The sequence below is a fragment of the Antechinus flavipes genome, chromosome 2 (assembly GCF_016432865.1).
Source record: "Antechinus flavipes isolate AdamAnt ecotype Samford, QLD, Australia chromosome 2, AdamAnt_v2, whole genome shotgun sequence".
Taxonomy (NCBI): Eukaryota; Metazoa; Chordata; class Mammalia; order Dasyuromorphia; family Dasyuridae; genus Antechinus; species Antechinus flavipes.
In genome coordinates this window covers 170,995,129-171,021,833 of record NC_067399.1, presented here as the reverse complement: position 1 = coordinate 171,021,833, position 26,705 = coordinate 170,995,129, and the positions used below count along the sequence as shown (strand labels likewise).

At 33.0% G+C, this 26,705-nt stretch overlaps 1 protein-coding gene across 5 annotated transcripts in view; it reads left to right on the top strand.

The window, feature by feature from the left end:
- PLCB4 (phospholipase C beta 4) overlaps positions 1-26,705 on the top strand; it is a 477,498-nt gene that overhangs the window by 391,700 nt on the left and 59,093 nt on the right. For 3 of the 5 annotated variants that reach the window (XM_051975940.1, XM_051975936.1, XM_051975937.1), the window contains 7 exons: positions 5,292-5,387; positions 11,989-12,086; positions 14,295-14,330; positions 16,409-16,550; positions 17,294-17,378; positions 17,705-17,829; positions 20,316-20,367. In XM_051975940.1, the coding sequence (XP_051831900.1) occupies positions 5,292-5,387; positions 11,989-12,086; positions 14,295-14,330; positions 16,409-16,550; positions 17,294-17,378; positions 17,705-17,829; positions 20,316-20,367 (634 nt within the window). The remainder of the gene's footprint in view (positions 1-5,291; positions 5,388-11,988; positions 12,087-14,294; positions 14,331-16,408; positions 16,551-17,293; positions 17,379-17,704; positions 17,830-20,315; positions 20,368-26,705) is intronic. The other 2 variants (XM_051975941.1, XM_051975939.1) reach the window with 1 other exon arrangement.

The following is a 26,705-nucleotide window of genomic DNA, read 5'->3' as shown; positions in this document are numbered from 1 at the left end:
CATAATTTTCTTATTGCAATTTATAGGTACAATAAGCTCAATTTCGAAGGTTCTTGTTAAATTTAACATAATATTTCTCTCATTTGATGCCAAGAAGTATTTGAGTTCTTAGTATGTATTTCCATAAAAAATATTCTTGAAGACTCCAATATTCATATTTTTCCTCTCTCCTGCCCAATAGGTCAATGGTCAAGTAGATACAAATAATATGATGTTTTCATTAATAATTTGTGTCCCAGTACAGAGTTTACATTTACTATCTCCACTGGCTTTTTTGGTTTGAGCCATTTTCATGAAAGCATATGATTAACCTAAGGCTGATGCTCTTCCCTTTTGCAGGATGATCTCACTTCTCAAATCTAAGGAGTAGGATTTGTGTCATTCCATTCCCCAGAATCCATTGAAAGATCTTTGTTCATGTGTTTTTATAGCACTAGTCACTTCATTTGAACAATTATTTATTGTGAAAACCACCATTTTAGGAAATTAATGTGATATGATTATCAAAAACAACCAATCATTTATCTAGCACCTACTAAATGCCAAAGGATAAGACTTTGCCTCTGCCCTCCAAGAAGTTTATAGTTTAAGACACATTTTTCTTTTAATGTTTTTTTCAGAGAAACTACAGTGCCATGGTTTTTAGTAGACTACAAGGAGTTTTTAAATCTAGAATATGTGGTCAGAGCCTGATTTGGGAAAATGAATATGGCAATTGTGTGCAGAATGGATTAGAAAGATAAGAAATCAAAAGAAAACAGAACCAAGATTTTTACCTTAGTTAAGAGGAGATGTAAGGATAACTTTCAAGGATGCTGACTATAAGTATGGAAATAAGAGGGAAATTTTTAGATATTTTGGAGATGAAATCAACAAACCTTGGGAAAAAATTGGATGTAAGGGACGAATCAAATCAAATCAGCAAGAATTTATTTAGCACATACTATGTGTCAAGCTCTATACCAAGTTTAATGGATACAGAGAAATGAAAAAAAAAATCTTTGTTATCAAGTAGCTTTTAGTTTAATAGGGCAGACAAGCAAACAACTATGCATGAACATAACTTATCCAGAATAAATTGGATATAATCTCAAAGGAAAGACACCAAAATTAAAAAGGATTGGGAAAGACTTCTTATAGGAGTTGAGACTTAAGTTAGGGAAGTCAGGAAGTGAAGAAGAAAAAGAGTCCCAGGTTTGGAGGAAGTGATAAGGTAGAAACAATAGGAATTGGCAGCTGATTTGGTTGTGTGAGGTTGAAAGAAAGTGAAAAATGAAGGGTGACACTGAGGTTGCAAGTTTGGATGCCTGGAAGGATGAGGATACTGTTGACAATGATAGGAAAATTAAAAAGAAAGGAGGGTTTGGGGGAAATTATAACAAATTCTGTTTTGAACATTGCACTTAAGATGTCTAATATGTGGTATGAAGATGCAAAATATTCATCTTCACAAAAATATAGCTATCTTCTGCATTGAGGTGATAATTAAATCCATAAGAGCTAATAAAACATTCAAAGACTTCCTTTGAGGATTGTGCTATATTGTACCTTAGCCCACATAAAGACTAGTAAAAATGATTATTTAAAATGAGGTATATCTAATTTTACCATCTTTATTAATATCATCTTTAGTAGTAGTAATAGTATATAGTTGAAGACTTAGGAATAGATGAGGTCCTGTTCCTCCTCCAAAAGAAAAAATGAAAAGGAAAGAAAAGTCAATAGAACACTGGAGAATTCATTAAGGAGGAGAAAAAGTAGAACCTATGAAAATGATAGAAAGGTAAGAAGAAAACAAATATAATGGCATCTGAAAGATGAATCTAAACAGGGGTTGGTAATCTGAAACACAGAAAATTCAGGGACATAAACTCAAGGGGGAAAATTAGATTTGGCAAGTAGGGAAGATTAGTTATGACTTTTGTAGAAGAAGTTTCACTGGGGTCTTAGAAATAGAAGCCATGGGAAGGAAGTGGGAACTAAATGCTTAGAGAGAGTATAGAAACAAAGCATATCAAATCCTTGGAAAGTTTGGCAGTCAAGAAAGGTTAAATAAAATGGGATTTAACTGAAAAGCTGGATTGAGTTAATTTTTTTAGAATCCCATCACCTAAGTATGCTAGTAGGCAGATGGGAAAAAATCATTGAAGAGAACCAAATAAGGTGCAATAAAAAAAAGAAAGAAAGATTGCAAAGAAGTGGGAAGAAGGGAATGAAGGACACAGGATCTGGTGAAGAGCAAGCCTTATTCTAAAATGACTTTAGGAAGGAGTTGAAATCATGAAAAGTAGAAAAGTACCAACAAAATCTAGCAGCAAGAGATAGAGAAAAATCTCTTTAAAAATTGCAAACAACATATACAATGTAAAAACAATATAAATACAAGTATACATAAATGCAAAATACAAGTATAATAAATAGAATATAAATATTATAAAATAAATACAACATAAAATACTTCTACCATGACAAACCCAAGGCTTCTAAGAATACAATTGCAAACTACTTTTCATACAAATAAACATAGATTTAAATAATTGGAAAAATATTAATTGCTCATGGTTGAGCCAATATAACAAAAATGATAGTTTTACCTAAGATAATGTACTTATTCAGTGCCATGCCAATCAAGCTACCAAAGACATATTTTATAGAGCTAAAAAAAATTAATAGTAAAATTCATCTGGAAGAACAAAAGGTCAAGAATATCAAGAGAATAAATCAAAATAACATTAAGGAAGGCAGTTTTACTTTACTAGATTTCAAAGTTTATTACAAAGCAATGATCATCAAAGCAATCTGGTACTAATGTGGTATATCAGAGGAATGGTTTAGGTATACAATATATAGTAGTAAATGATCTGAGTAACCTAGTGTTTGATAAACCTAACAATCTAAGCATTGAGGATAAGAAGTCAGCATTGGACAAAAATTGCTGGGAAAATTGGAAAGCAGTAGAATAGAACCTAGACCTATGCTAACAGCTTTCCAAGATAGTCAAAATAAATAAATGATTTCTACATAACAGGAGATATCATAAGTAAATTAGGTATTCTATGAATAATGAGTTTATGACCAAACAAATGATAGAATTACAGAAAGTAAAATAGATAATTTAGATAACAGGCAATTAAAAGGCCTTTGCACATGCACGTGCACATACACATGTGCACATACACCCACACACACACGCACATATCTGATGCAGCCAAAAATTAGAAGAAAAACAATAAATTAAGGGAGGGGAAATTCTGACATCTTTCTTTGGTAATGATCTCATTTCTCAAATATATGGAGAACTGATCCAAATTTATAAAAATAAGAGCCATTCTCCAATCAATAAATGGTTAAAGGATATGAACAGAAACTTTTCAAAAGAAATCAAAGCTACCAATAAGCACATGAAAAAGTGCGCTAAGTAACTATTGATTAGAGAAATGCAAGTTAAAATATTTCTAAGATACTACCTCATACTCATAAGATTGACCAACATGACACAAAAAAAGAAAATAACAAATGCTAGAGGGGAAATGGAAAAACTGAAACACTAATTCACTGCTAGTAGAGTTCTGGAGAACAATTTAAAAATATGCCCAAAGGCCATGAGAACAATTTATAACTATAAACAAAGTGCTATGAACTGTACATACCATTTGAACCAACAATACCAATACCGTCTCTGCATCCCAAAAAGATCAAAAAGATAAAAATGGGGAAAGGACCTATTTGTACAAAAATATTTTATAGTCAATCTTTTTGTGGCATCAAAGAATTAGAAAATGAGAGGATACTCATCAACTGGCGAATAACTGAACAAATAAGTTGTGTCACAAAAGGATGGTTTCAGAAAACCCGGAAACACTTATGTGAACTAATGCAAAGTGAAGTGAATAGAATCATAACACTGTAAAAAGTAATAGCAATATTGTAATAGAGATCAACTGCAAAAGACTTATATACTCTGATCAAGACAGTTACCCAAGATAATCCCAAAGGACCTATGAAGGAAGATGCTATTTGTTTAAAATATATTGGATTAGTTGCCTTCTAGGAGAGAGGGTGGGGAGAAGGGAGGGAAATTGGAATACAAGATTTTACAAGGATCAATGGTGAAAGATTATCTATCCTTGCATATGTTTTGAAAATAAAAATTTCAATAAAAAAGAAAGATGCTTTCCAACTCTAGAGAGAGAATGGATAAACTCTACATGCAGAGTGAAGGAGACTTTTGTGTTTTCTTTTACAAGTTGTCTAATTTGGAAATGTGTTCTTCCATGATTTCACATGTATAATTAATATCCAAATTGTTAGCATTCTCAAAGAGGAAGAATGGGCAAGTGGAAGGGAGAGAATTTGAAATTAAGAATTTTTAAAAAATTAATTTTAAAAACATGTATAATTAGAAAATATTAAATTAATTAAATAAAAAATTTTAAAAGATAATGGAAAAAGCTTAGAGATTGGTACATGACTTTGTTGAAGATAAAAAGAGACATAATCAACAGTAATTAATGATTACCAAGTTACTTAACTTCCATTTGTCTCAGTTTCCTCAACTGTAAGATGGAGAAAATAACAGCACCTATCTTTCAGGCTTATTGTGAAGATAAAGTGCTTAGCCCATTGCCTGGCACATAATGTTTATTCCCTTCTAACCCCGCCAAAAAAAATTTCCAAAAGGGAGATGTTTAATGACCACAGAGCAATTGTCTGAAATTATCAGGAGACGAATAGAAGACCTTTTGATTTGTTGGGAGTAAAAGAAACATCCATTGGAGAAGATAATAAAGGTGGCAGATTCAAGGAAAAATGTTAGAGGATGTGAGAGAACCTATTTCCAATCAAATTAGAATTCTGTAAGAAACAATAGAAGAAACTAAGAAAGGGGCCATCAGGCATGGTTAATCCTTCAGAGAAGATGGGCTGAGCCAGACAGAGATCTGAAATTAGGAGGCATCACAGACAAGAGAGGTTGAGAACTAGGCTGCAGGGATATGCGATCCAGGTTTGAAAACAACAACAACAAAATTCAGATTGAGAATGACAATGGGCACCCCCAAGATATGTGGAAATGAGCATTCTAAGTAAAGGTAACATCTTATAAAAAATATCCTTCTCAAAAACAAAATAAAATCATAAAAAAAGAACATCCTCCTCTACATTAGCTCCCCCAGAGAAAAATACAGAGGTTCTCAAGCAATCTTGACTGACTATTCATTCTGTTCCTTATCACTTTTTCTGTTTATTGTAAAACATGAATTTATAAACATGTGATTTATCTTTTTTAACAGAACAGCTTGAAGCATTAAAAAGTATGATGGAAGCTGGAGAATCAGCAGCCCCAGTAAATATCTTAGAAGATGACAATGAAGAAGAAATAGAATGTGGTGAGTTTTTAAGTATTATGTTTATTTGAGTACTTTGAAAAGTGAGGTAAGAGCATAGAAATTAACTTTAATTTAATTAATCTTTAAGTGTATAAATGGCTTTTAATCTAATATGTTTTATTTAAAATTTATATACTTAATCTGACATTTTTATGTTCTTCAAAGTCAAAATATGGCAGCATGACTATTATGATAATATTCAGATTATGTCATAGCTGGTCATTCTCCTTTCCATTATGAATTCAACTGAGGGGCATAGATTCATAGCCTGAAAATCCCTGAAACATCTTTTTTGAAGAAAGCAGGAGGTTAGCAACACCCCATGCTCTAGGTTTTTGTCCCTGAACACGAATTCCAGCTTTATTTATATCAATGCTGAATGTGCGGAATCAAAGAATGAAGAGTGATGAAAAAAAGTACAAATGCAAATTCAAGTAGCAAACCTGTATGCAGGACAGCTAACTGGCACAATGGATAGAGTGCTAGGACTGGAGTCAAGATGAACTGAGTTCAAATCTGTTTTCAGACACTTAATAGCTGAGGGACTCTCAGCAAACCACTTAACCCAGTTTGCCTTAGTATTCTCATCTGTGAAATAAACTGAAGAAGGAAATGGCAAAGCACTCCAGTATTTTTTCCAGGAAAACCCATGGGCTCATGAAAAGTTGAAACTACTGAAAATTAACAGCATGACAACCTGTATTTATACATAGTAAATGAACTGGAGAAATATGGTGATTATTTTGATAAATAAAACTATTGATGTCCCTAACTTATTTCAACTGAGGTAAAGAAACAAAAGTGGATTTTTATTGCTCTATAATAATAATTAGAATTACCTACACTTTTATAGTCCTTTATAATATATAAAGCATTTATTTCATAATTACCCTGAGATTAACAGCATATAAGGAATGAAAGTGGAAACAATAATTTATTGTTTTGACATAATGCTATTATCCTATTTGGAAAGTGGAAGCAATAAGGCAGTTGTTATTCTAAACCTGGCACTCTAGCAAGGAATCAGTTTTTAAGAAGCAATAAGGTAGACCTTGAGGGAAAAAGACTTAATAATAATAATAGCAACAGTAATAATAGGTAACAGTAGCTAGCTAATACTAGTCAATAATTAGTGTTATATGCACTTTAACATTTGCAAAACATTTTATAAATATTATATAACATACAAGTATTATATAACAAAAAATATAGCAATTAATCATCACAACAACTTTGAGAGGCAGGTGCTACTGTTATCTCCATTTTATAGATGAGGAAAATGAGACAGACAGTTTAAGTGACTTTCCTAGGGTCACACAACTGGTAAACATCTGAGACTGTATTTGAACTTAGCCTGAGTCCGGTTCTGGTATTCTTACCCACTGATCTACTTCGCTGCCAAGAAGCCTAGAATGTTGATAGCCTGGGCATAGACTGATATTAAGTGAATGAATGTTTAAAAAAAAATTGAATTAAATGTTTTCTATGTGCTGATCATTTTTAGGAAAGGGAATAAACATTGATAAGTGCTTACTATATTACAGGAACTGTGCTAAGCACTTTTACAGATATTTCTTTTCCAAAACTTTCATGGGAGATAGATGCTATTATCATTCCCATTTTATAGTTGAGGAAACTAAAGCAGACAGAGATTAAGTGCCCCAGCTAGTAAGTGTCTAAGGTTGAGTTTAAACTCAGATTTTCCTCACTCCAGGCCCAGTGTTTACCTTCTGAGCCATCTAGAATGCCCTCAACTCCTTATGTTCTAAAGTCATTATCCAATTTAGATTGGTTGAATAACTTGTCAGATATATTATAGAAAGGATTCTAGATATATCAGTTGGCCTCTAAAACCATCTCTGAGATTCTACTTACTATGACCACTTCAAAATAAAAAAAAAAAAAAAACCTGAGACATGAAGAGATTAAAGGGCATTCCTACCTTCACATATCTAGTAAGTATGTGAGTTGTCCCTTGAAAAAGGATCATCTGTTTTTAAGTCCATGATTCTCTTTACTATATAAAGTTAGCTGGAATTCTCAGGCTTTTTGTCACTTTATATTTGTGGACAGCCTTGTTGTTTGTTTTGAAATGGATTATTGAGGAGTTTCAAAGTATATTGCAAGTCATAGGCATAAAATAGCCCATTGGAGCTGGTAAACAAGATGATAGAAAATTGGCATTTAGCTGGATCATGAGTAACACCCGTGTTTCATGGCTGTAATTGTTATTCTGTCATTTTTCAGTTGTGTCCAACTCTTCATGTTCCCATTTTCTTAGCAAGGACACTAGAGTGGTTTGCTTTCTTTATAGATGAGAAAATTGAGGCAAACAGGGTTAAGTGACTTCCCAGAGATTTACAGCTAATTAGTGTTTGAGGACAGATTTGAACTTTTCTTCCTGACTGCATACTTGGCATTGTATCCACTGTGCCATCCAATTGTCTTATAATAGAATAGGTTGGGATTATGTAGGATGTCCCAAAAGTCAGGACAGTTTTATCTTAAAATTACACTAAGACTTTTGAAATATTCTTACAGGATATTTTTTGTCTAAAAAATTCAAAACATCTTCACAAATATCTTCTCCCTTAGACCAAGAGCATCAAAATTATGAAGTTGTGAAGGATAATTAGGTAACAGCAGGGGAAAAGGCTTAACTTAAGGAAGTTTAGTAATATGGTTGATGTCACACAATTAGTTTAAGATCACAGCTCCCTATTCAATACTCTACAGTTGCATTTTTCTCCATGATGAATTCAACTCCATAGCAAACCAATGACTTTCTCTCACTTTCCACTTGCTTGTGATAATTATCAGTCATATTGCCTTCAAAACTCACCCACGAGTAACAATATGATACTATATTATTCCCTACAGTGTTATAGGACCTACCTTGCTAAATGCCATTTGGACATCTCTCAAACTCAACACGTCCAAAACAGAATTCATTATCTTTCCCTATAACCTTCCCATCTTCTGAGCTTGCCTATTATCTTAGAGGGAACCATACAACCTGGCTATAATTCTCAATTCCTCCCACTTTCCTTATGTATCCAATCCTCTCCTAAGTTTTGTCATTTCTACTTTAATAGCATTTTATACATGCCCCTTATCTATTTGCATAGCCACAACCCTAAATCAAACCTCTATTATTAGGATTATTTACAATAACTCTCTTATTGGCCTCAAATCTCCCAAACTCTAATTCATACTCTCCAAATAGTTGCTAAGGTGTTTTCTAAAAGATAGATCTGACTGTGTCATATACAGCTCAATAAATTTCTATGCTTCCCTATTCTCTCCCAAGATTAAATATTAATTCATTTTTGGCAATTAAAGTGCTTTATAATCTGGTCCTTTGTACCTTTCCATTCATTTTAGGGTACTTTTCTGTATCTAGAAAGACTATTCCACTTGCATTTCTTTAAACACAACACCCTATCTTCCATCTCTTTACCTTTGCCTCCTCAGTTCCTGTAATTCTTTGTGCATTCATCTTCACTTTATAGATTCCCAGACTTCCTTTAAGAATTAGTTTAAATCCCACTTTCTGCAAGAGGCCTTTTACAATCTATCATTACCTGCCCCTTGCCCTTGCTATTGTGGTCTACTCCTCTCATATTGCCTTCCATCTACTCCATATATAGCCTGTAGATATTTTGTCTTCATATTTAGACTATGTTTGAGGGCAGCAGCTACTTAAACCTTTCTTTGTATCTTCAATCTTAGCACAAGGCCTAGAATATGATAAAATTTTAATAAATATTTTTAAGTGTTGTCTGAATTGCAAGAACAGGTGTTCTTTGGCCCAGGCAGCATAGAATCACAAAATCTCATAGCAATAAGGAGCTCCAAACATAACATAATCTAGCCCCACTAGAATTCTTTCTGCAAAACTCCTTCAAACTCCTCAATTGTTTGAGAACAATTATCTCATGAAGTAGCCTGTTTTGTTTTTTTGTTTGTTTTTACATCTAGTTTGAAACTGTCTCTTAACAACTTCTACTTATTATTTCTAGTCCTATCACTTCACACCAAGAAAAATAAATGTAATCTGAGTTCCATATGCCAGTCCTTCCAAAATATGAAAATTGCTATCATACCTTCCCTTGACTTCTCCAGGTTAAGTGTAGCAAAGTTCCAAGCCGAATAATTAATGAATCCCTGAAATAATCGCTTGCATTCAAATTCACAAGTGAACATTATGTTGATATCAGAACAATGAAAATAAATAATGTAAATTCAAATAAAGTGACTGCTTCAGAGGAATAAATAGTCACCTTAATAGAAACCTAACTGTATCTCTACTTTCCTTAGTCAATCTTTATAGAGAATGATCTTAAGACTCCACACCATTTGACTTCCTCTCTTATGGATACTATTCAACTTATTAATGCTCTTCCTATAATGTGTCAGTTAGAGGAAGCCATGAATTCCCCTTGGAACAATACATATAATGCATAGCATAAATTACCTAAACTCTGGACAGTGCTCTTAGATTCTCTCACCAACACCTTTCTTCCATTCTGGTGAATTATTTGAGTACAATTGTGGCAAAATATTGCCTATGCTATTCTTGCTACAAAGTACCATAGTTCACATGGGCAAGACCCACAACCAGATGAAGAATGGCAAAAGCTATCAGGAAGTGAAGCCCATTTGTGAGACAGAATTTAAATCGTAGCAGCCTGTAACAGAAAATGTACATCAAACTGCTTGGAAACCATGTTGCAAAAGTGTAAAAGAAGTTTGACCTGACTTGAAGATCAGAAGAGATTGTTCAATATTTGAAATCCACCAAAATAATTGTTCATTTATTCAAATCAGTCAGCAAGTACCTATTAAACAACGTCTGTATACTATGTGAATTATTAGAGGAAATGGAAAAGGAAACATTTTCTCCCTGTATTCAAGGAACTTACAGCCCATTTGGTTACCCAAGACAAGCACATATAATATAGCTAAGTTACTGTGCTAATATTAATGGAACTAGAGGAGTTCAGCTATAGGAGAGCCTCTACTTGGCCTAGAATAATTGAGGAAGGCATCCTAGAGAAATGAAACCCCAAAGGAGCAATAGGATTCATTTCAAGATAGAGAGCAACATCAGCAAAGGCTTGGCATTAGGAATGAGTATGACATCTTTGAGGGCTAATGAAGAGGTTGGCTTGGTTGAAGTAGGTAATAATTCACAGAAGAAGAAGTCAGAGAAGGTTGGAGTCAGAGTATGGAGAACCTTAAGATATCAGGCCAGTGACATATAGAATTAAAAACAAAAACAAATAAAACCCACTTGATTCATAATATTCAATTCAATTAGACAAGCATTTATCAAACTCTCCTTGTTGATTGATTGATTGCCAAGATCTGTGCTAGTTATGTGGACATCCAAAGACAATGACCATGATCAAAGACAGTGACCAATGACCAAAAACAAAAATGAAATTGCCCCTACCCTCAAGGAGTATGCATTTCACTGGACAGAGGAGTCATATTGCTCATATCCATTTACTGTCACTTGACATAAGTCAAAGTTCTTATCTTCAGTTTATTTACAACACTGTTCTCAAGGATTTCATGTGAGCATCTTTAAAATGAAAAATAAAACACTGTTGGCATTAGAGATGTAGGACTTGATATAAAAGACTGGGTTCTACATTTGGAATTAGAAAGATGTGGTCAAATCCCTTACTTATCGTGTTATATTACTGCGAATAATTTAGTATTCCCTTAAAATTATTACTGTGTCTTGAGATAGGATGCAAAAGTCTGTCCCCTAAAAGGGCTTCCTTTTTCTAAGTAGTTTAGAGGAGAAAATAAACAGTAACTTTATTTAGATTTAGAGAGACTTACTAGCTGTATGATCCTGGACAAAGCATTTAGTTTTTTGCAACTCAGCTTCCTTTTTCTATAAAATGGCATAGTAAAAGCACTTATCTCAGAGAAATTGTTGTGAGAGCTAAATGACATAATACATGTAAAGTATTTTGCAAACCTTGAAATACTATATAAATATTATATTTTATTGTTATTTGTATTAGAAAGAGTTGTGATATTTCTTAACCATCCTAATTCACTGATCTCTAATCTTTTAACTTCTATTATGTTATCCAGAATTTTAAATCTCTTATAGAATTCTTTTTTTATCTTAACTTTTTTCACACATTTTACATACCTATCACTTCATTAGACAGCACTGAAATCCCAATCAAAATTTCTAGCATTTTTCTCAGTAATTTTATCTATTTAATTGGAGTGTGTGTGTGTGTGTGTGTGTGTGTGTGTGTGTGCACATGTGCATGGAACTAAATATCTTAAAAGGTCTGTGACGTTTTTAGTCTCAAATATAAATGGGGTCATCTGTGGATTAAGCTTCTAATACTCATGTCTCACTGAGATGGAACTGGTATTCATATCCTTGCATAAGGATTTCAGTTTTAAAATCAAAACCACATGTATGTGAGACCTCTTCTAATTTGGCAGTATTGTTCTCCCCCACTAACCACCATTTCATCCCCAAGTACTTAACAATGCCTGACAGCCTAATTCTTGCTTATTTGCTATTGTGACCAATTTCTCTCTCTTTTTTTTCATACAGTTGACCAAGAGGAAGAAGCTCACCCAGAATTCAAATTTGGAAGTGAACTCTCTGATGATTTCAGTCAAAAGGAAGCTGTTGCAAATAGTGTAAAGAAGGTTGGCGGCTGCATTCTATTCATCTGACTTTTTTTTTTAACTTTGAATTCCAAGAGAAGCTGTTTGCTCTGAAATTGAGGGAATTTAACCCACAAGAAAATAAATCTACTCTTCCCTTCTAAACTGCTTATAAAAAAGAAGCCTTTTTAGGGGACACACTTTTGTATCCTATTTCAAGACACACAGTAATAATTTTAAGGGAATAGTGAATTATCCCCAGTAATAGAACATGACAAAAAAAATCAGTCAATAAATATCTATTAATTTTTTTCTGTGTGTTAGACATTGTGCTAAGGCAATTAGTGTCCATCTGGCATTGCCCCTTATTGCCATGAGCCTCTTCCTCTGTATTACTCTGTGGAGAAAAAAATCATACAAAGACAATTTAAATGCTGAAGCTGCCCTTCCCAGCTGGTAAAGGAGTGTACTTGAATCATCCAGAAATACAGCCTACTAATGAAGTATCTGTCTTATAGTGTAACTAAAACACAATGATCAAGGTGGTATCAAAATACCAAAACTATCACCAAAGCATGAACCTTTTTTAGGCTAGAAAATAAAACCTAAATGTAATCACAGACCCCCAAAAAATAATTAGAAAGAATTAAAAGTTGTTTAATGCAAATTATATTTATAAGAAAACTTGAACCTAAAGAATGGATAAGCAATTTATGCAAAGTCACATAGTTAGTTTATGTGAGACTGAATTCAGAACTTGGGCCTTCTGACTTTTAGTCCACTGTTCTGGCATTTCATCAATAAATAGTCTTATTTTAGCATGCCTTCTCCCATATTCCCAATAACCCATTTTAAAAAAAAAGGCATGAACTACTTTTATAGTAAGACTGATCATGAGTGAACATACAATGAAAGACCATAGGAGCATAAGATTGAGTCAAGCCAAGTAAATAAAGTATTTATTGAACATCTGTTTTGTGTCAGACATTGGTCTGAGAACTGAGGACACAAATCTGGAAGTGATGTTAAATCTTTAACCTTGGGTGTGTAAACTTGTTTTTAAAATATTTTGATGATGACATTTCAATCGAGTCTCCTTTATAATCCTAAGTATTTTATTTTATATATTTAATATGTTATTCTGAAAAAAGATTTTATAGACTTTGCCAGACTTCCAAAGAGTTATATGAGACAAAAAATATTAAGAATCCCTGTTCTAGTTCAAGACCCCCTAATTTTACAGATGAAGAAACTGAGGCTCAGAGACGTTAAATTACTTGTCCAAGGTCTCACAGGTGGTAAGTAACAGAGCTGGTATTCTAGAGTTTGGTAACATGATTTGTAAATCCAGGTCTTCTGATACCAAATTTTCATGAAGATGAAAACGATATACTTACCACATAAATGTGGTATAAATGTAAAACAAAGGTACTGCTTCTGTAAACTTCAAATCACTTCATTTATTCAAGTTTTATGATTGCCTATTTTGGATGATCTTACATTTACAGACTTGGGAATTTCTTATGCTAAATGTAAACAATTTTATATTGTTTTCCAACTAACTGAGGTATTTCTCCATCATTCAGTTGGCAATAATTTTCATCAGTTTCTACTTTCAACATTAAATAAAAATAAAACAAACAGCCATTTGTTTAAATGCTTACTCTACATCTCACATGTGAGGAAGGTACACTCATTTTTGGCAGGTACTTCTTTAAAAGCTTTTTCTGGAACCATACCTAACCAACTTATTTAATAAATATGACTGAAAATATAAAAGTAAAGCTATAAGTAAAAGAAAAGCAATATTAGGACAATGAAATTAGGACAATTTTGGACAATGAAATTGTCCCATCTTTTTTTTAATGTCCATTCATTGCTTTAAAAAAATTATACCAATATTAACTTACCCCTCCTTACTGTCTATAAATAAAACAGATTTATTCTACTTCAATAAATATATATTAAGTGTCTACTAAGCACTAGACACTGTGCTACTAGTGAGGGGAATGACAAATTAAAACAGTCATTGACCTCAAGGAACTTACATGCTATTGAGGTACATTTGATATTACACAATAAATATTTATCCTTTTCTATACTGATAAAAATCTTAGAAAATAATTACTATTCTAGAAGAAACAGATTTCTCAATATATTATGTGTGTTTCTTGACACACATACATAAACATGTAAGAGATAATTTTTTTGCAGTTTGGAGGGGTAAATATAATTTTTTTTTCTCTTTAGGCTGCAGAAGACCTTGAACATGAAAACAATAAAAAGGTAAAACAAAAAAAGAATTCCCTATAATTTCTACTTTCCTCTATTTATAGAAAACACAACTTATTTTGTGAATAATACAATCCTATACCTAGTTTTTCAAGGAAGTATTAAGTCCTTAAATTACTCTTCCCTATTCAGAGAAATTTGATTTTTACGTATAACATTTATATTTCATAATACATAATATTAAAAAGAAAACAACTTTCCAAGACACAGGATTATTAAAGTCTGATGAAACCATATCAAAAAAACATACTAACCAAGTTTAATGGCCATGATTAGGAATAATTAATTTGCACTAATTGATTAGAATGAATTTTTATGGTTCAATGCTGTAGTATATAAAGCCAGGCCTTCAATATCAGCCTATTAAAAAAATTTTTTTTAATGACCCATTAGGTCATTAGCTCTATCCCCTTGGAACTGAATTAAAAGGAACTCTGGGCTAATAAAAAGAACTATATAATCTCTTGATAATCTAAAATATTGACCTGACCTAAGAACATTAATAGCTAGCACTTTCCTTTAATATATTTAATATATTAAACCTTATTTTTTATTTGACAAGAGATTAGATATTGACTTAACTATAGAGAAAGAACATTATGTGGAATTAGGTTACCTTAATTTATTTTTTCATAAAGATGAAAATTATGTATTTGCCAAATAAATTTAATATGAATGTAAAGCTAAGTCACTGATTGTATAAGCCACAATCTCAAATCAGTCTTGCCTGCTATAAAGATATCCTCCTTTGTATTTGCTTTGTAATGAAGACAAATGAGGATTAGGGCATCATTTAAAAATTTTTATTGCTTTCGATCAATAAAATCTGCCTTTTCTCCCTCATGTCTCTTCCTTTTCTCCTACACCTCCATTGAAAATGAAAGAAAAAAACATTTTTACAAAAATGGATAATCAAGAAAACAAATTTCCTCATTGTCCTGTGGAAAAAAAAATTAGTTTCTAAGTCTACACTCTGAGGATAGGGCATTATTGTGATCAGTAAATATCAAGTCCTACTCTATATTAGAAACTATATTAAACTCTGAGAAAGCACAGAAATCGAAAGACATGGATCACAACCTCAAGACCGTCTAAGGATCATGCTTTGCACATAAGTTCAGTGCTAATAGCAGGTGTTAAGTACCAACATAGAGATACAATGAAGAAGCCCCTTGGATAGTTTGGATTGAATTATGCAGGCACCTGGGTCAAACCACCAATTTGATATTCTTTCTCTTTAAAAAATGAATTTAACCACTTGTTTTGTTGAAAAGACCTGTGGATTTACTAGAAAAAAAAAATGTGTTACTAAAAACAACTCATAATCTAGGGAGTTGGTGCTTCAAACCATTATTGAGAAGTTTTTTCAGTCTTTAACTATTATTCTTCAAAGTTTTCAGTAATGTTATTGTCTTTTTATCTATTTAAAACTAATTTTGTTATTTAGAAGTTTTATTTTTATACTCTGAATTTCCTGAGAAGCAAATTACATCTTCATTTTTCCATGTGACATGATGAAATTTCAAAGAAATAGATTTAGAAAGATGCCATGCTGTTCTGAGAAGAAACTTCATTCACAAGTCTTAAACTAGTTGTTAATGAAGCATTATATATATATAAAATATGAAGGCGCTTGTGGCTAGGAATCAGCAAATCTGGGATCTAGTCTCAGCTCTTGTACTAACCTGCTGAATGACAGCAGGGCAAGTCAATCAACTTCTCTGTGCCTTGGTATTCTCATTTATTAAACTGGGGATAATTATTCTTGCCTTACCTCTCTCACCAAAACTATTGTGAAGATCACAGAGACAAGGTTTGTGAAAACACTGCGAAAATTTTAAAGCTCTGGAGCAATATAAACAATTATAATTTTTTTTGTTAATTTAATGAGATGTCATGCCCTTCCATCATTATTTGAGATACAGCCCACATTATTCATTAAAGAAAGAAAAACATTAATCTTTCAGCTCTGAATAACTTATTCTTCAAAAAAAAATCTACATTGAGATGATAAATTTAATAAGCAGTATGGAAGAAATAAAAAGCATTTATTCCTTTAAATATGTTTTCAGGGATTAGTTACTGTGGAAGATGAACAGGCATGGATGGCATCATACAAATATGTGGGCGCTACAACCAATATTCACCCATATTTATCCACAATGATCAACTATGCCCAGCCTGTAAAGTTTCAGGGCTTCAATGTAGCAGAAGGTAACACAAAAGATTACATTTAATAGCTATGTTTGTCTGCTTTGCCTTATGCTGTCCTGCAGTGTTGGAATCTGACTTAGTGCATTTTTTTCAGTTTTTCTCTTTTTGGGGGGTTTGAAAGAGATGGGATATAGAGATTTGCTTGATAGACTGTCCATTGATGGTATATCCATGATATAGTTCCTTGTTATTCCACTAATCACCCACATGGTGGCTCTCAGTTACTAGGAGTAAGTTAGCAGAAGGCAGCTCCTTGGACAGCATGAACATATTTATCATTTATATTTTCAAAGGACTTTTCTACATAAACTAGATTTCTTTGATTAACAGTTGTGGAAATTTCTTTAAAACATTCCCTGAAATAACACTTGCTATGAGGGAAAAGTACTCACCATTACTGAAAAACATTTATACAGAGGACATGGGATTTGAGTAGAGCATAATACAAATTCTTTTCTGCTTCCTCAAGTTTATTGCTGTTGTTATATAAAAATTCTGTGATTTGTAACTCAAAATTTTATTTAAAATGAATGATAAAAATAGTCTTTACATGTAATTGGGAGAAAATAAAATATTAATTTTTCAAAAATCAGCTATGAATTAAGGGAAAGGAGAATTGTACAACATAAATGAAACCAATATGATAGTTAATGATATAAGCTGCACTTATTTTTTTCTGTGCTGGCTCATGTAAAACTATTTGATGGCATGCCTCTGAAGGGATATTCTTCTTTCTTTTACAGAACGGAATATTCATTACAACATGTCTTCTTTTAATGAATCAGTTGGACTTGGTTACTTGAAAACGCATGCAATTGAATTTGTGAAGTATCCTTGTAGGATAAAAGGAATAATAGCTAACTATTTTCTTTCTTTGTGTGTGTGTGTGAGCGTGAATTTTCAGTGTGTCATTTTGAAATACCCATGAATTCTCTAGTAAATAGAAAGTAGATTGCCAACTACCAACATCTATTTAGGTCATATGCTATCTTATAGATCATGAATTCTAAATTCCACAGAAGATTCATTTTAAAAGATATAGCTTGTCTATGTAATGGATGTATATATAGCTATGGGAAATAATGTTGTCTGTTTTAAGTGTATTGTTGTTGCTTTAGCACTTCTTATTCCATTTTCCTTAATAAGTTGCACAGTTATAATAAACGGCAAATGAGTCGGATTTACCCCAAGGGAGGTCGAGTGGATTCCAGTAATTACATGCCTCAGATTTTCTGGAATGCTGGCTGCCAGATGGTGTCACTGAACTATCAAACCCCAGGTACAAAATGATGTCCAGTGAACCCAAGTTCCAGAGGAAGGCTTTTGATAGTATTGTGCCAACAGATGCCATCAGTTTGCTTTTAGCATTTTTAAAGAAAACAGACATAAGGCTGAATGTCATGTTGGATGTGTTTTGGGAAAACAAGAAAAGGGTCAATTGTTAAAGACAACACACTTTAACATTTTCTTATACAGAGTCACAGATCTCTTGTTATGTGTCCTTCCATCCTCCACTTTCCATTTTTCTAAATTCCCATCCTTACAAATCTGTTTCGTCCTATTTTTGCAAAGAACCATGCCTATTTTTGCCTTTAGGCAATCACTAAATTTTTGTTCACATTCAGCAAATATAAAACAATGAACAGTATTTAATACCTCATCAGAAACAAACAAGCCTACTGTTAGAAAGAAAAAAAAATCAGTCTATGACCAATCAACCATAAACCTTATCTGTGGAATTTTATTTATGTAGGTACCAGAAGATATCCTTGTTCTAGTAACAGGATAAAAATCACAAAGTTTTTAGGGCTAGAAAGGACTCCAGTCTATAATTAGCTTAACTAGTCTGGCTTAAGGCTTAAGACCAGACTCCTGGATATAGTGAATTGAAAGAATTGAGGAAATAGCTTTTGTATATACATATTTTTTTTTCTTTTTAGTTTGGGTTAAGAAATTGGGATCTTTTTTAAAAAATATAGGTATTTGTCTATTGTTTATTGCTTATCTTTAAAAGATTGAAAATTTGTATGAATTTATTAAACAAAAAGAGAAAAAGAAAAATTCCATCCATTTCATAGAATTATTTGCACAATTTTCTTCTTAAAACCAAAAAATATTTTCTTCTTACAGTAATGTTCTGATTGGCTAGAAATTACATTTCTTCCCTATCAGTCAGTTTTTACCCATATTAGTCACTCACCAGACTCTAAGAATCAGCCTATGTTGATTAAAAACAAAATATTCTAATATTCATCTCTTACTATTCATAAAGCTTCAATTGTTTTTCTTTGAAAAAGATTGATCATTTCAGCATTATGGATGAAATATTGGACTTGGACTAAGGAATGTCTGAGTTTGAACCCTATCTTCAATATTTACTGACTTTGTGGTCTTTGGCAAGCACTTAACCTCTCTCAGCCTCAGTTTCTTCATCTTTAAAATGAGGATAATAATAATACCTATCTCACATGGTTCTTGTGACGATCAAATGAAATTAAATATGTAAAGTGCTTTGCAAACCATATAAATGGTTCTTAACTTCTGTATGAATGCTGATTGTTGTTATAGTTGTCTTACTTATTGAGTAACCTCTTGCACGAGATTCACTGCAGTATCTAAGCTTTTGTGCTGTTATAGATCATTAGTGTAGTCAGAGACTTAAAATTGGCAGCAGAGGTTACTTTCATCATCTTTAGAAGGGCACAGGATATTTTTAATTATCAGCATATTTATAATTTAGTTCATCAAATACATTGACATGTAATCAAATAATGGAAATTAACATTTATGATATGTGCTGGGGGTAAGGATTGGAATGGGAGGAGAATCCTCCCATGATCCAACTATGTTCAATCAGTCTACTTTATCCTTCTTTCATCCATTTAGAAAACAGAAACATGACCTTAATTGCCAAGAGTTCTAAAATCTCATGCTCATCCTGCCAATGTAAAAACCTTCTATATCCAGCATTCCTAACTTTGTGTGTGTAATAGATTTCTTTGGCAACCTGGAGAAGCCTATGGACCTTTTATCAGAATAATGTTTTGAAATGCATAAAATGAAACACATAGGAAAACAAAGTAAACCAATTATATTAATGTACAGACATTTTTGTCAAGATATCCATCATTTGTTAAAGCATGATAATATTCCAGTCCCCTAAATTAAGAACCTCTATTCTAGAAGAATTTTCCTCAGAGTTGTGCTCTAAACCTAGATGATATTTGGCACATGATTCTTGCCTAGTCTCTTGATATTCATTATCTAGCCAGACTGCACATCCACATTGTTCTTCATGTGACCACATCATTTGCCTTAATGATAGTCATGAAGGTCATGCAGTCAGCTCAATGAAAAAATTGTGCTTCCAAATCCAGCTGATAAGCAGGTTGAGAAGATAATACTCAGATTATTTTTTAAGGGTAAATTATTTTAAAGAAGTGAGTAATAAAAGCTTCAGGAAAACAAATTTACATTCAACATTAAAACTTCAAAGTATTGCTTTAAATTCACCATGTATATAAATGTTTTCTTTAAGTACTGGCACAAGTTTATTTCAATATTATAATTTGGTGATTATGTTCATTTTTTTTTAATTTTCCTCAAACAAATATTTTGGTTTCTTTGTGGCGTGCCAGAAGAATCCCTTTTTAAGTTAACTATTCTTCCCAGGTTGTGCGTCTGATTTCTATTATGAAAGATAGCTTTTCAAGATCTCCATTGTCCAGGGAGAGAAGATGCTAAATTATTTTTGTCTCTTGACAGATTTAGCGATGCAATTGAATCAGGGAAAATTTGAATATAATGGATCATGTGGGTGAGTAATATGGTTTAAACTGTTGTCATTGTCTCATGGCCCTGTGCTATAAGTTTAATAAAATCATGTCACTTGTAATTACATGTTGCCAAATTAAAGCTGAGTATGAGGGACAAGAGGAAAAGAAATGGATTTGCTAAATAGATTTACATTAGCAAAATACATAGTTTTCATCCCCTAAACAAACTGAGGAAAAAAACTTTGTATTACATATAAAGCAGAAAGTTACTTCCTCTCATGTATTTTAAATTTAACAATACCCTGACAATATCCCTTATTCTCTCCTCCTTTCCAAGGTGATCCTTCTCATAGAATTCAACCCCTTTCATAAACCTTTGATCTATCTCATTTCATCTTCTCCAACAGATTGTAACCTAAATCATCCCCTTTTCTAATCTCCTTACCCCTATCTTCTTCATTCTCTCTTTTATCTACTGGTTCTTTCCTAATTACCTACAAATGTGCCCAAGTCTCTCTTATCCTTAAAAAGAAACAAACCATTAAACTCTGCCATCTTCTCAAGTATTTCTTCTCCTTTTCTCATCAAATACCTAGAAAAACAAGTCTATGCTCCTTGACTCCACTTCCTTTCCTCTCAATCTTTTTGCAGTCTGGCTTCCAACCTCTAAGTGATGTGATTTTTAAAAAATTAAAATAAATTAAGACTCAAAGAAAGTGAATTTTTGGCAGTCAAATTCACGCTGATAGAAAGTGTAGAAGTGGAATTAAGAATTGAGAAAGTTAGTGCTCTTCTATTTATACTATATCTACAAAATCATCTAAAAGAACTTATAAAACATTTTGAAAAATCAAAATCTTGAATATAAGTATTTTAAATCAGTCATGCTATTACAATAAAAATAAATAGAAAGATAGAATCTTTCAGATAGAAAGAAGCATTGACGACTCATTCCATGTGGACAGATTTGGCCCTGACCACTTTGCTCATTTGAATAAAATGATAAGTAAGAGGTACTAATGTATATATGTCTGTAAACTTAGAGCTTCTGGGCAGATGATTGGAGGATGCCCACCCATTATTCACTAACAACTGGATTAACAACTCCAGGTATGGAATAACAGAATGATTTTTCAAGCCTTCAAAGAGATTACACTTATTCATTCTTTTTTCTCTTAGAAATTAAAATTATCATGGAGACATATATTTAGTGAGTACTTGGATATATAAATTTCTGAAACATCCAGCCTTCTGCTTAGGCCTTTTGCCTCATTCCATTTGAAAAATAGTTTGTATTCAGTTCTGGGTCTCATTTTGGGAAGGACATTGATAAACTGGAAAAGTTCTGGAGAAGGATAATCAGGATAGTGACGGGTATTTAAATTATGCCAAATGAGTATATATTAAAGGAAATGTGGATATTTATCCTAGAAAATAAAAGATTTGGAGAGGTTGGAGCATGTGTTTGAAGGACTGTCTGTTGAAAGGATGTTGTGCATCCATTGATATAGTAGATAAAGTGCTAGGCTTGAAGTAAAGAAAACTAGAGTTCAACACTGTCTTACATTTACCTGGGAACTTGAGCAAGTCATTTAACTTTTCTCAATTTGAGTTTTCTCATCTGTAAAATGATAATAATAACACTTAAATTACAAAGATGCTATATAACTCTCACATACTATTATTGCTATTTGGTCTCAGGAAGCAAAACCTAGAATGAATGGAGTAGAAGAGGCAAAGAGGAAAATTCAATTTCATTGTTAGGGAGAAAATGTCTGGTATTTAATTAGGACTGCATCCTAGTAGAACAGGCTGTTAAAGAGTTAGTAGTTTCTTCTTCAGTGAAGTCTTTAGGAAAAGACTAGATGACCACTTGTTGGGAATGTTGTAAAAGGGATTCTTATTCAGGCATGGGTTGGATGAAATGGACTCCTTAGTTCTCTTCTAAATCTCAGTTCAGTAGTATTTGTTAGGTTTCAGTCTTTTGATTGTTTATTTTTTTATCCGGATGATTAGAAAATTGTAGTAGACATGAAAAGCAAAGATTTACATAAGGGACAGCCCAACTTATGGAATTGATGATGACAAGTTCAAAATTAATCCCTCCTTATGCCATACTTATCCATCTCCTGCAAATAAAGGAAGATAGTCCTGTTATCAAAAAGCAAAAATAGGGAGTTATCTTGTATAGTCCCCTTCATTTTTGTCTGAGGTCATAAGGATCCAAGGCAGCTATTGATGACAAAAGCAAAAAGTCATTACTATTGGACACTATTTGCCCTTTCCAGGGGTCAAGGCCACCTACATGCAATGCCTCCAAAAAGCAATATTTTTAGAACTCTTAATATCATAGATAGAGCCAAGTTTTGGCAGAGAATGAAATTTTCACTGTGAACATTTATAATTCAGAAATTGACTTTTGCTATAAATCAAATTGCTATAAATTTATTATTGTTTAAATGTAAGAAAATGTTTATAATGCCGATTAAGCTCAGAAGGATGGGCATATATTGTTACCCTCTTCATGAAGAATCTGGTAATTAAACATTTATCAGCACACTCTTGTATTTTCTATAAACATAGAGGGCCCCACAGAAATGTAGTAGAAAGCTCAGGGAATGGAATCATCACCACATTGGAGGCCTAGCGACTGAAGGCTAATAAAAATATGATGCTGATGATGCTGATGATGATGCTGATGCTGATGACGACGACAATAGATAGATAGATAGATAGATAGATAGATACCTGATATTTATGTAGAGCTTTAAGAAGTTTGTAAAGTACTTTGCATCCCTTATTTCATTTAAGCTTCACCCCTGATCACAAAATTAAAAATGAAAATATCCAGAAAAATTGATTGAATTGTAGAGGTCACAAGATTCAAAACTGGAAAGAATTTTAAGAAATCAATTCATTCAATTCACGTCTTTTACTGATTAGAAAATTGAGGCACAGAAAAATCAAGTGACATAAGTAATATAAATAGGGGATTAGACCAAGGTTGTCTGACTTTACATCCAGTGTATTTCTATAAGAAAGTAGTGTTCCTGTTTTCTACGTCCAGCAAGTGAATCCACAATGGTTTTAAAAATAATATCAGAATATGGGTCAAAGAAAACCCCAAAAAAACTATCTGTGGCATAAAAACCTCAGGAGTAAATCTAGGATTCTCTTATTCTTTAATTTTGGTGAGAGTAGAGGTGGGAAAGAAGTCATGTAAACATAGCATACAGGCATATCTGACTCTCACAAAGGACCTTATTTCAAAAGCTAATTCCCAAATACCTAAAGATAATAAAATAAAAATTTACCTGAATTTTTTCCCTAATATTTCATTATTTTCAAATCAACTTCTCTAAGTATGAAAACAGAGATTCTTCCATGGGACCCCCAAGGAAACATAATAAAACAGGGAAATTTATTTTATTTTTCTTAATGAGTTTTATTTTCTTAAAATTTTATTATTGGTACCCAAATTAGGTTAGCTTTTCTCCATATTCTCACTTCTCTCTCATTCATCTGCATATACAATACACCATCTTAGCTTTATATTTCTATTAGCTTTTTTTAATATTCCTCTTAGCTTTCTTTATTTCCTTAATAGATCCTGGTGTCCTAACACTGGCTTTGTTGAAGGTGAAAACACTTTTCCATTTGATTCCAAATTATGACTTCTCTTCCACCACACACATCCATATGGCTTAGAGCTGAGGCCCTTGCATGGATCAGAAAGCTGGAATCTCCTTCAGTCCCTAATCAATACTCCCTTTTGGGACCTTGACCAAACTATCTAATAAGGGACATTCAGAGTCTCTGGTTTTATGGGACACTCTCTAGGCCCAGAAAAGACATTCCCCAGAGACAAGGTGATTTAGTATTCTTCAGGCGTTTATGTGACTGACTTGGATTTTCATATTTATATAGACAATAAAAATTAAGATTTTTTTCCTACCAAACAATTTAATTAAAACATGTCTTAGTATATTGAATTTAAATCCATTGTTCTTTCTATTATTATTTTTAAATGTGGATAAATCGCTCTCATTCTGAAGACAATTATTTACTTCTAATCAAAGCCAATGTGAAAATAAGTTAAATTTTTAAATTTACAACTTCCCCAATACAATTTCTTCTGTTTGGGTTATGGATGCTTATAACCCTAAAGAAACTACATTATGGGTAAAAAAGAAGCTCCTGACAGCTGCTGCCTGGGCAGAGCTGCTGAGTTGGCAGAATGTATCTAATTTCACATCTCCCTCTCTACCCCACATCATCAGAAGGGAATAACCTGCCTTGATGCATCCAGCTGACATCGAAAGACTGTCATTCTATTTTAAAGCCACAGTTCTCATTTGTTACCCATCATTGCACAAATTGGTTACACCGATATTCTGAGCTAGAGTAAAAACCTATAGGGAGCGTTAGACATGTTGTTCCAGTAGTTCTTTTCTCACTATTATTTTCAAGTCTTTTACTTTGAAGCTGATCAACTGTTTTTTTTTTTTAAACAGTAAAAAATAAAATAAAATTTAAAAACTAGATTGACTAAAATTCCATATGAATCTAGTGTCTTTTCTGCTGTTATGGAAATTAATAAGTATCAGCATTATTTTCAGAAATCATAGAATTTCTAAGCTAAAAGTAACCAAGGAGGTCATCCACCCCCACATTCTCATTTTATAGATAGGAAACTGAGAAGATCAAAGTAATTTGCTCAAGGTTAAGCAGAAACAGAGTTAGAACTCAGGTCTCCTGATTGAAGCCAGGCCATTCAGCCAATCAGCCATTATTTATTAAGGACCAGCTATGTGCCAGGCACTGGGCAAAGATGCAAAAATGAAAATAAAAGCAAATTGTTTCAGTTATGTCAGATTTTTCGTGACCTTATTTTGAGTTTTCTTGGTAAAGATTCTAGAATGGTTTGTCATTTCCTTCTCCAGCTCATTTTACAAATGAGACTGAGGTAAATAGGGCTAAGTGATTTGCCAAGGATCACATAGCTGTCTGAGGCCGAATTTGAATTCAGGTCTTCTTGATTCCAAACCCAGCACTCTCTCCACTGCACTACCTAGCTGCCTACTGCTCACAAGAATAAGTGTTCATATAAGAAGATAGAACATTGTTGTTCATCCTTCCTTTTAGAAAAGGACCAAGGACATCACATATGCAAAGTAAATGTAATGAAAGGGAAAGAAGTGGTGAAGAGAAACATTAGTTGTAATTAGGGTCAAGAAGAACCTCCTATAGAGATGGCATTTGAATTAAGTTTTGATAGCAATTGGGGATTCAGAGAGATGGGGATGAATAGGATGAGGACAGCCTGGGAGAAGGCATAGGATGAGAGATGGAACATAATCTTTGAGGACCAAGAAGAACTAGTTAGTTAAAATGCTGAAAATATGAAGGAGAGTAATGAATAATAACTTCAGAAATATAGTCTAGAATCCAGATGTGGAAAAATTTTAAAAGCCTAGGTGCTTAATCCTAAAAGTAGGAAGAAATTACCAGAATTTATTGAGAAAGGTAATGAATGACATAGTTAGACACTGTGCTAAGCACGCTACAAATCTCATTTATTTTAACCAACCTCTTCTTGAGTCCAGGTCAGCACATTGTCTATTATGCTAGCCCATACCTGGCCTTTCATGCCTTTGTCTTGTTTTTCTCTTCCCTTAGTTGCTTGAAGATAAGGTCTCTGAGAGTAGAAAACTATCTTGTTTTGGTATTTTTATCTTAAGTATAATACAGAAAATCACAAAGTAGCTGTTAAATGCTTTTGATTGATTTTTAGATCTTCAGGAAGAATTTGGGCAAATACCACTTTCTCAAAGCCAACCTATTTCTTTACTTTTTGCAATCTGCCTTCTTTCTACACCCTTCTACCTCATTATTACCCTTTGCCTTTCTGATTAGAGGAAGAGGATATAAATTCCAAACTGCCCCTTAAGAAGAACTCGACTCAGACCCCTCATTTCTCCCATGGCTGCACTACTATGGTACATCTCTGATTGACTTCTCCACCATAACTCCATCAACATAACCATCTTCTCTTTTATCTTTTCCCCCTTCCCAGCTTCCTAGCTTCTGTTTGTGTTGTCTTCCCCATTTAGATTATAATGTAAGCTCTTTGAGGACAGGGACGATATTTCATTTTTTATAATTCCATCCTCTCCACATAATACAATGCGTGGCATATAGTAGAAGCTTAATAAACGTTTGCTAATTAATTGATTCTTTCCATACTGCTTTATTGAAATTTCTCTCTATAAGGTCACCAGGAACCTTCTAATTGACTACTCTGGTAGTCTCATCTTACCCTTCCTGAGCTTTCAGCAACATCTGACACTGTTGAAAATATCCCTGTGCTTCTTTCTTG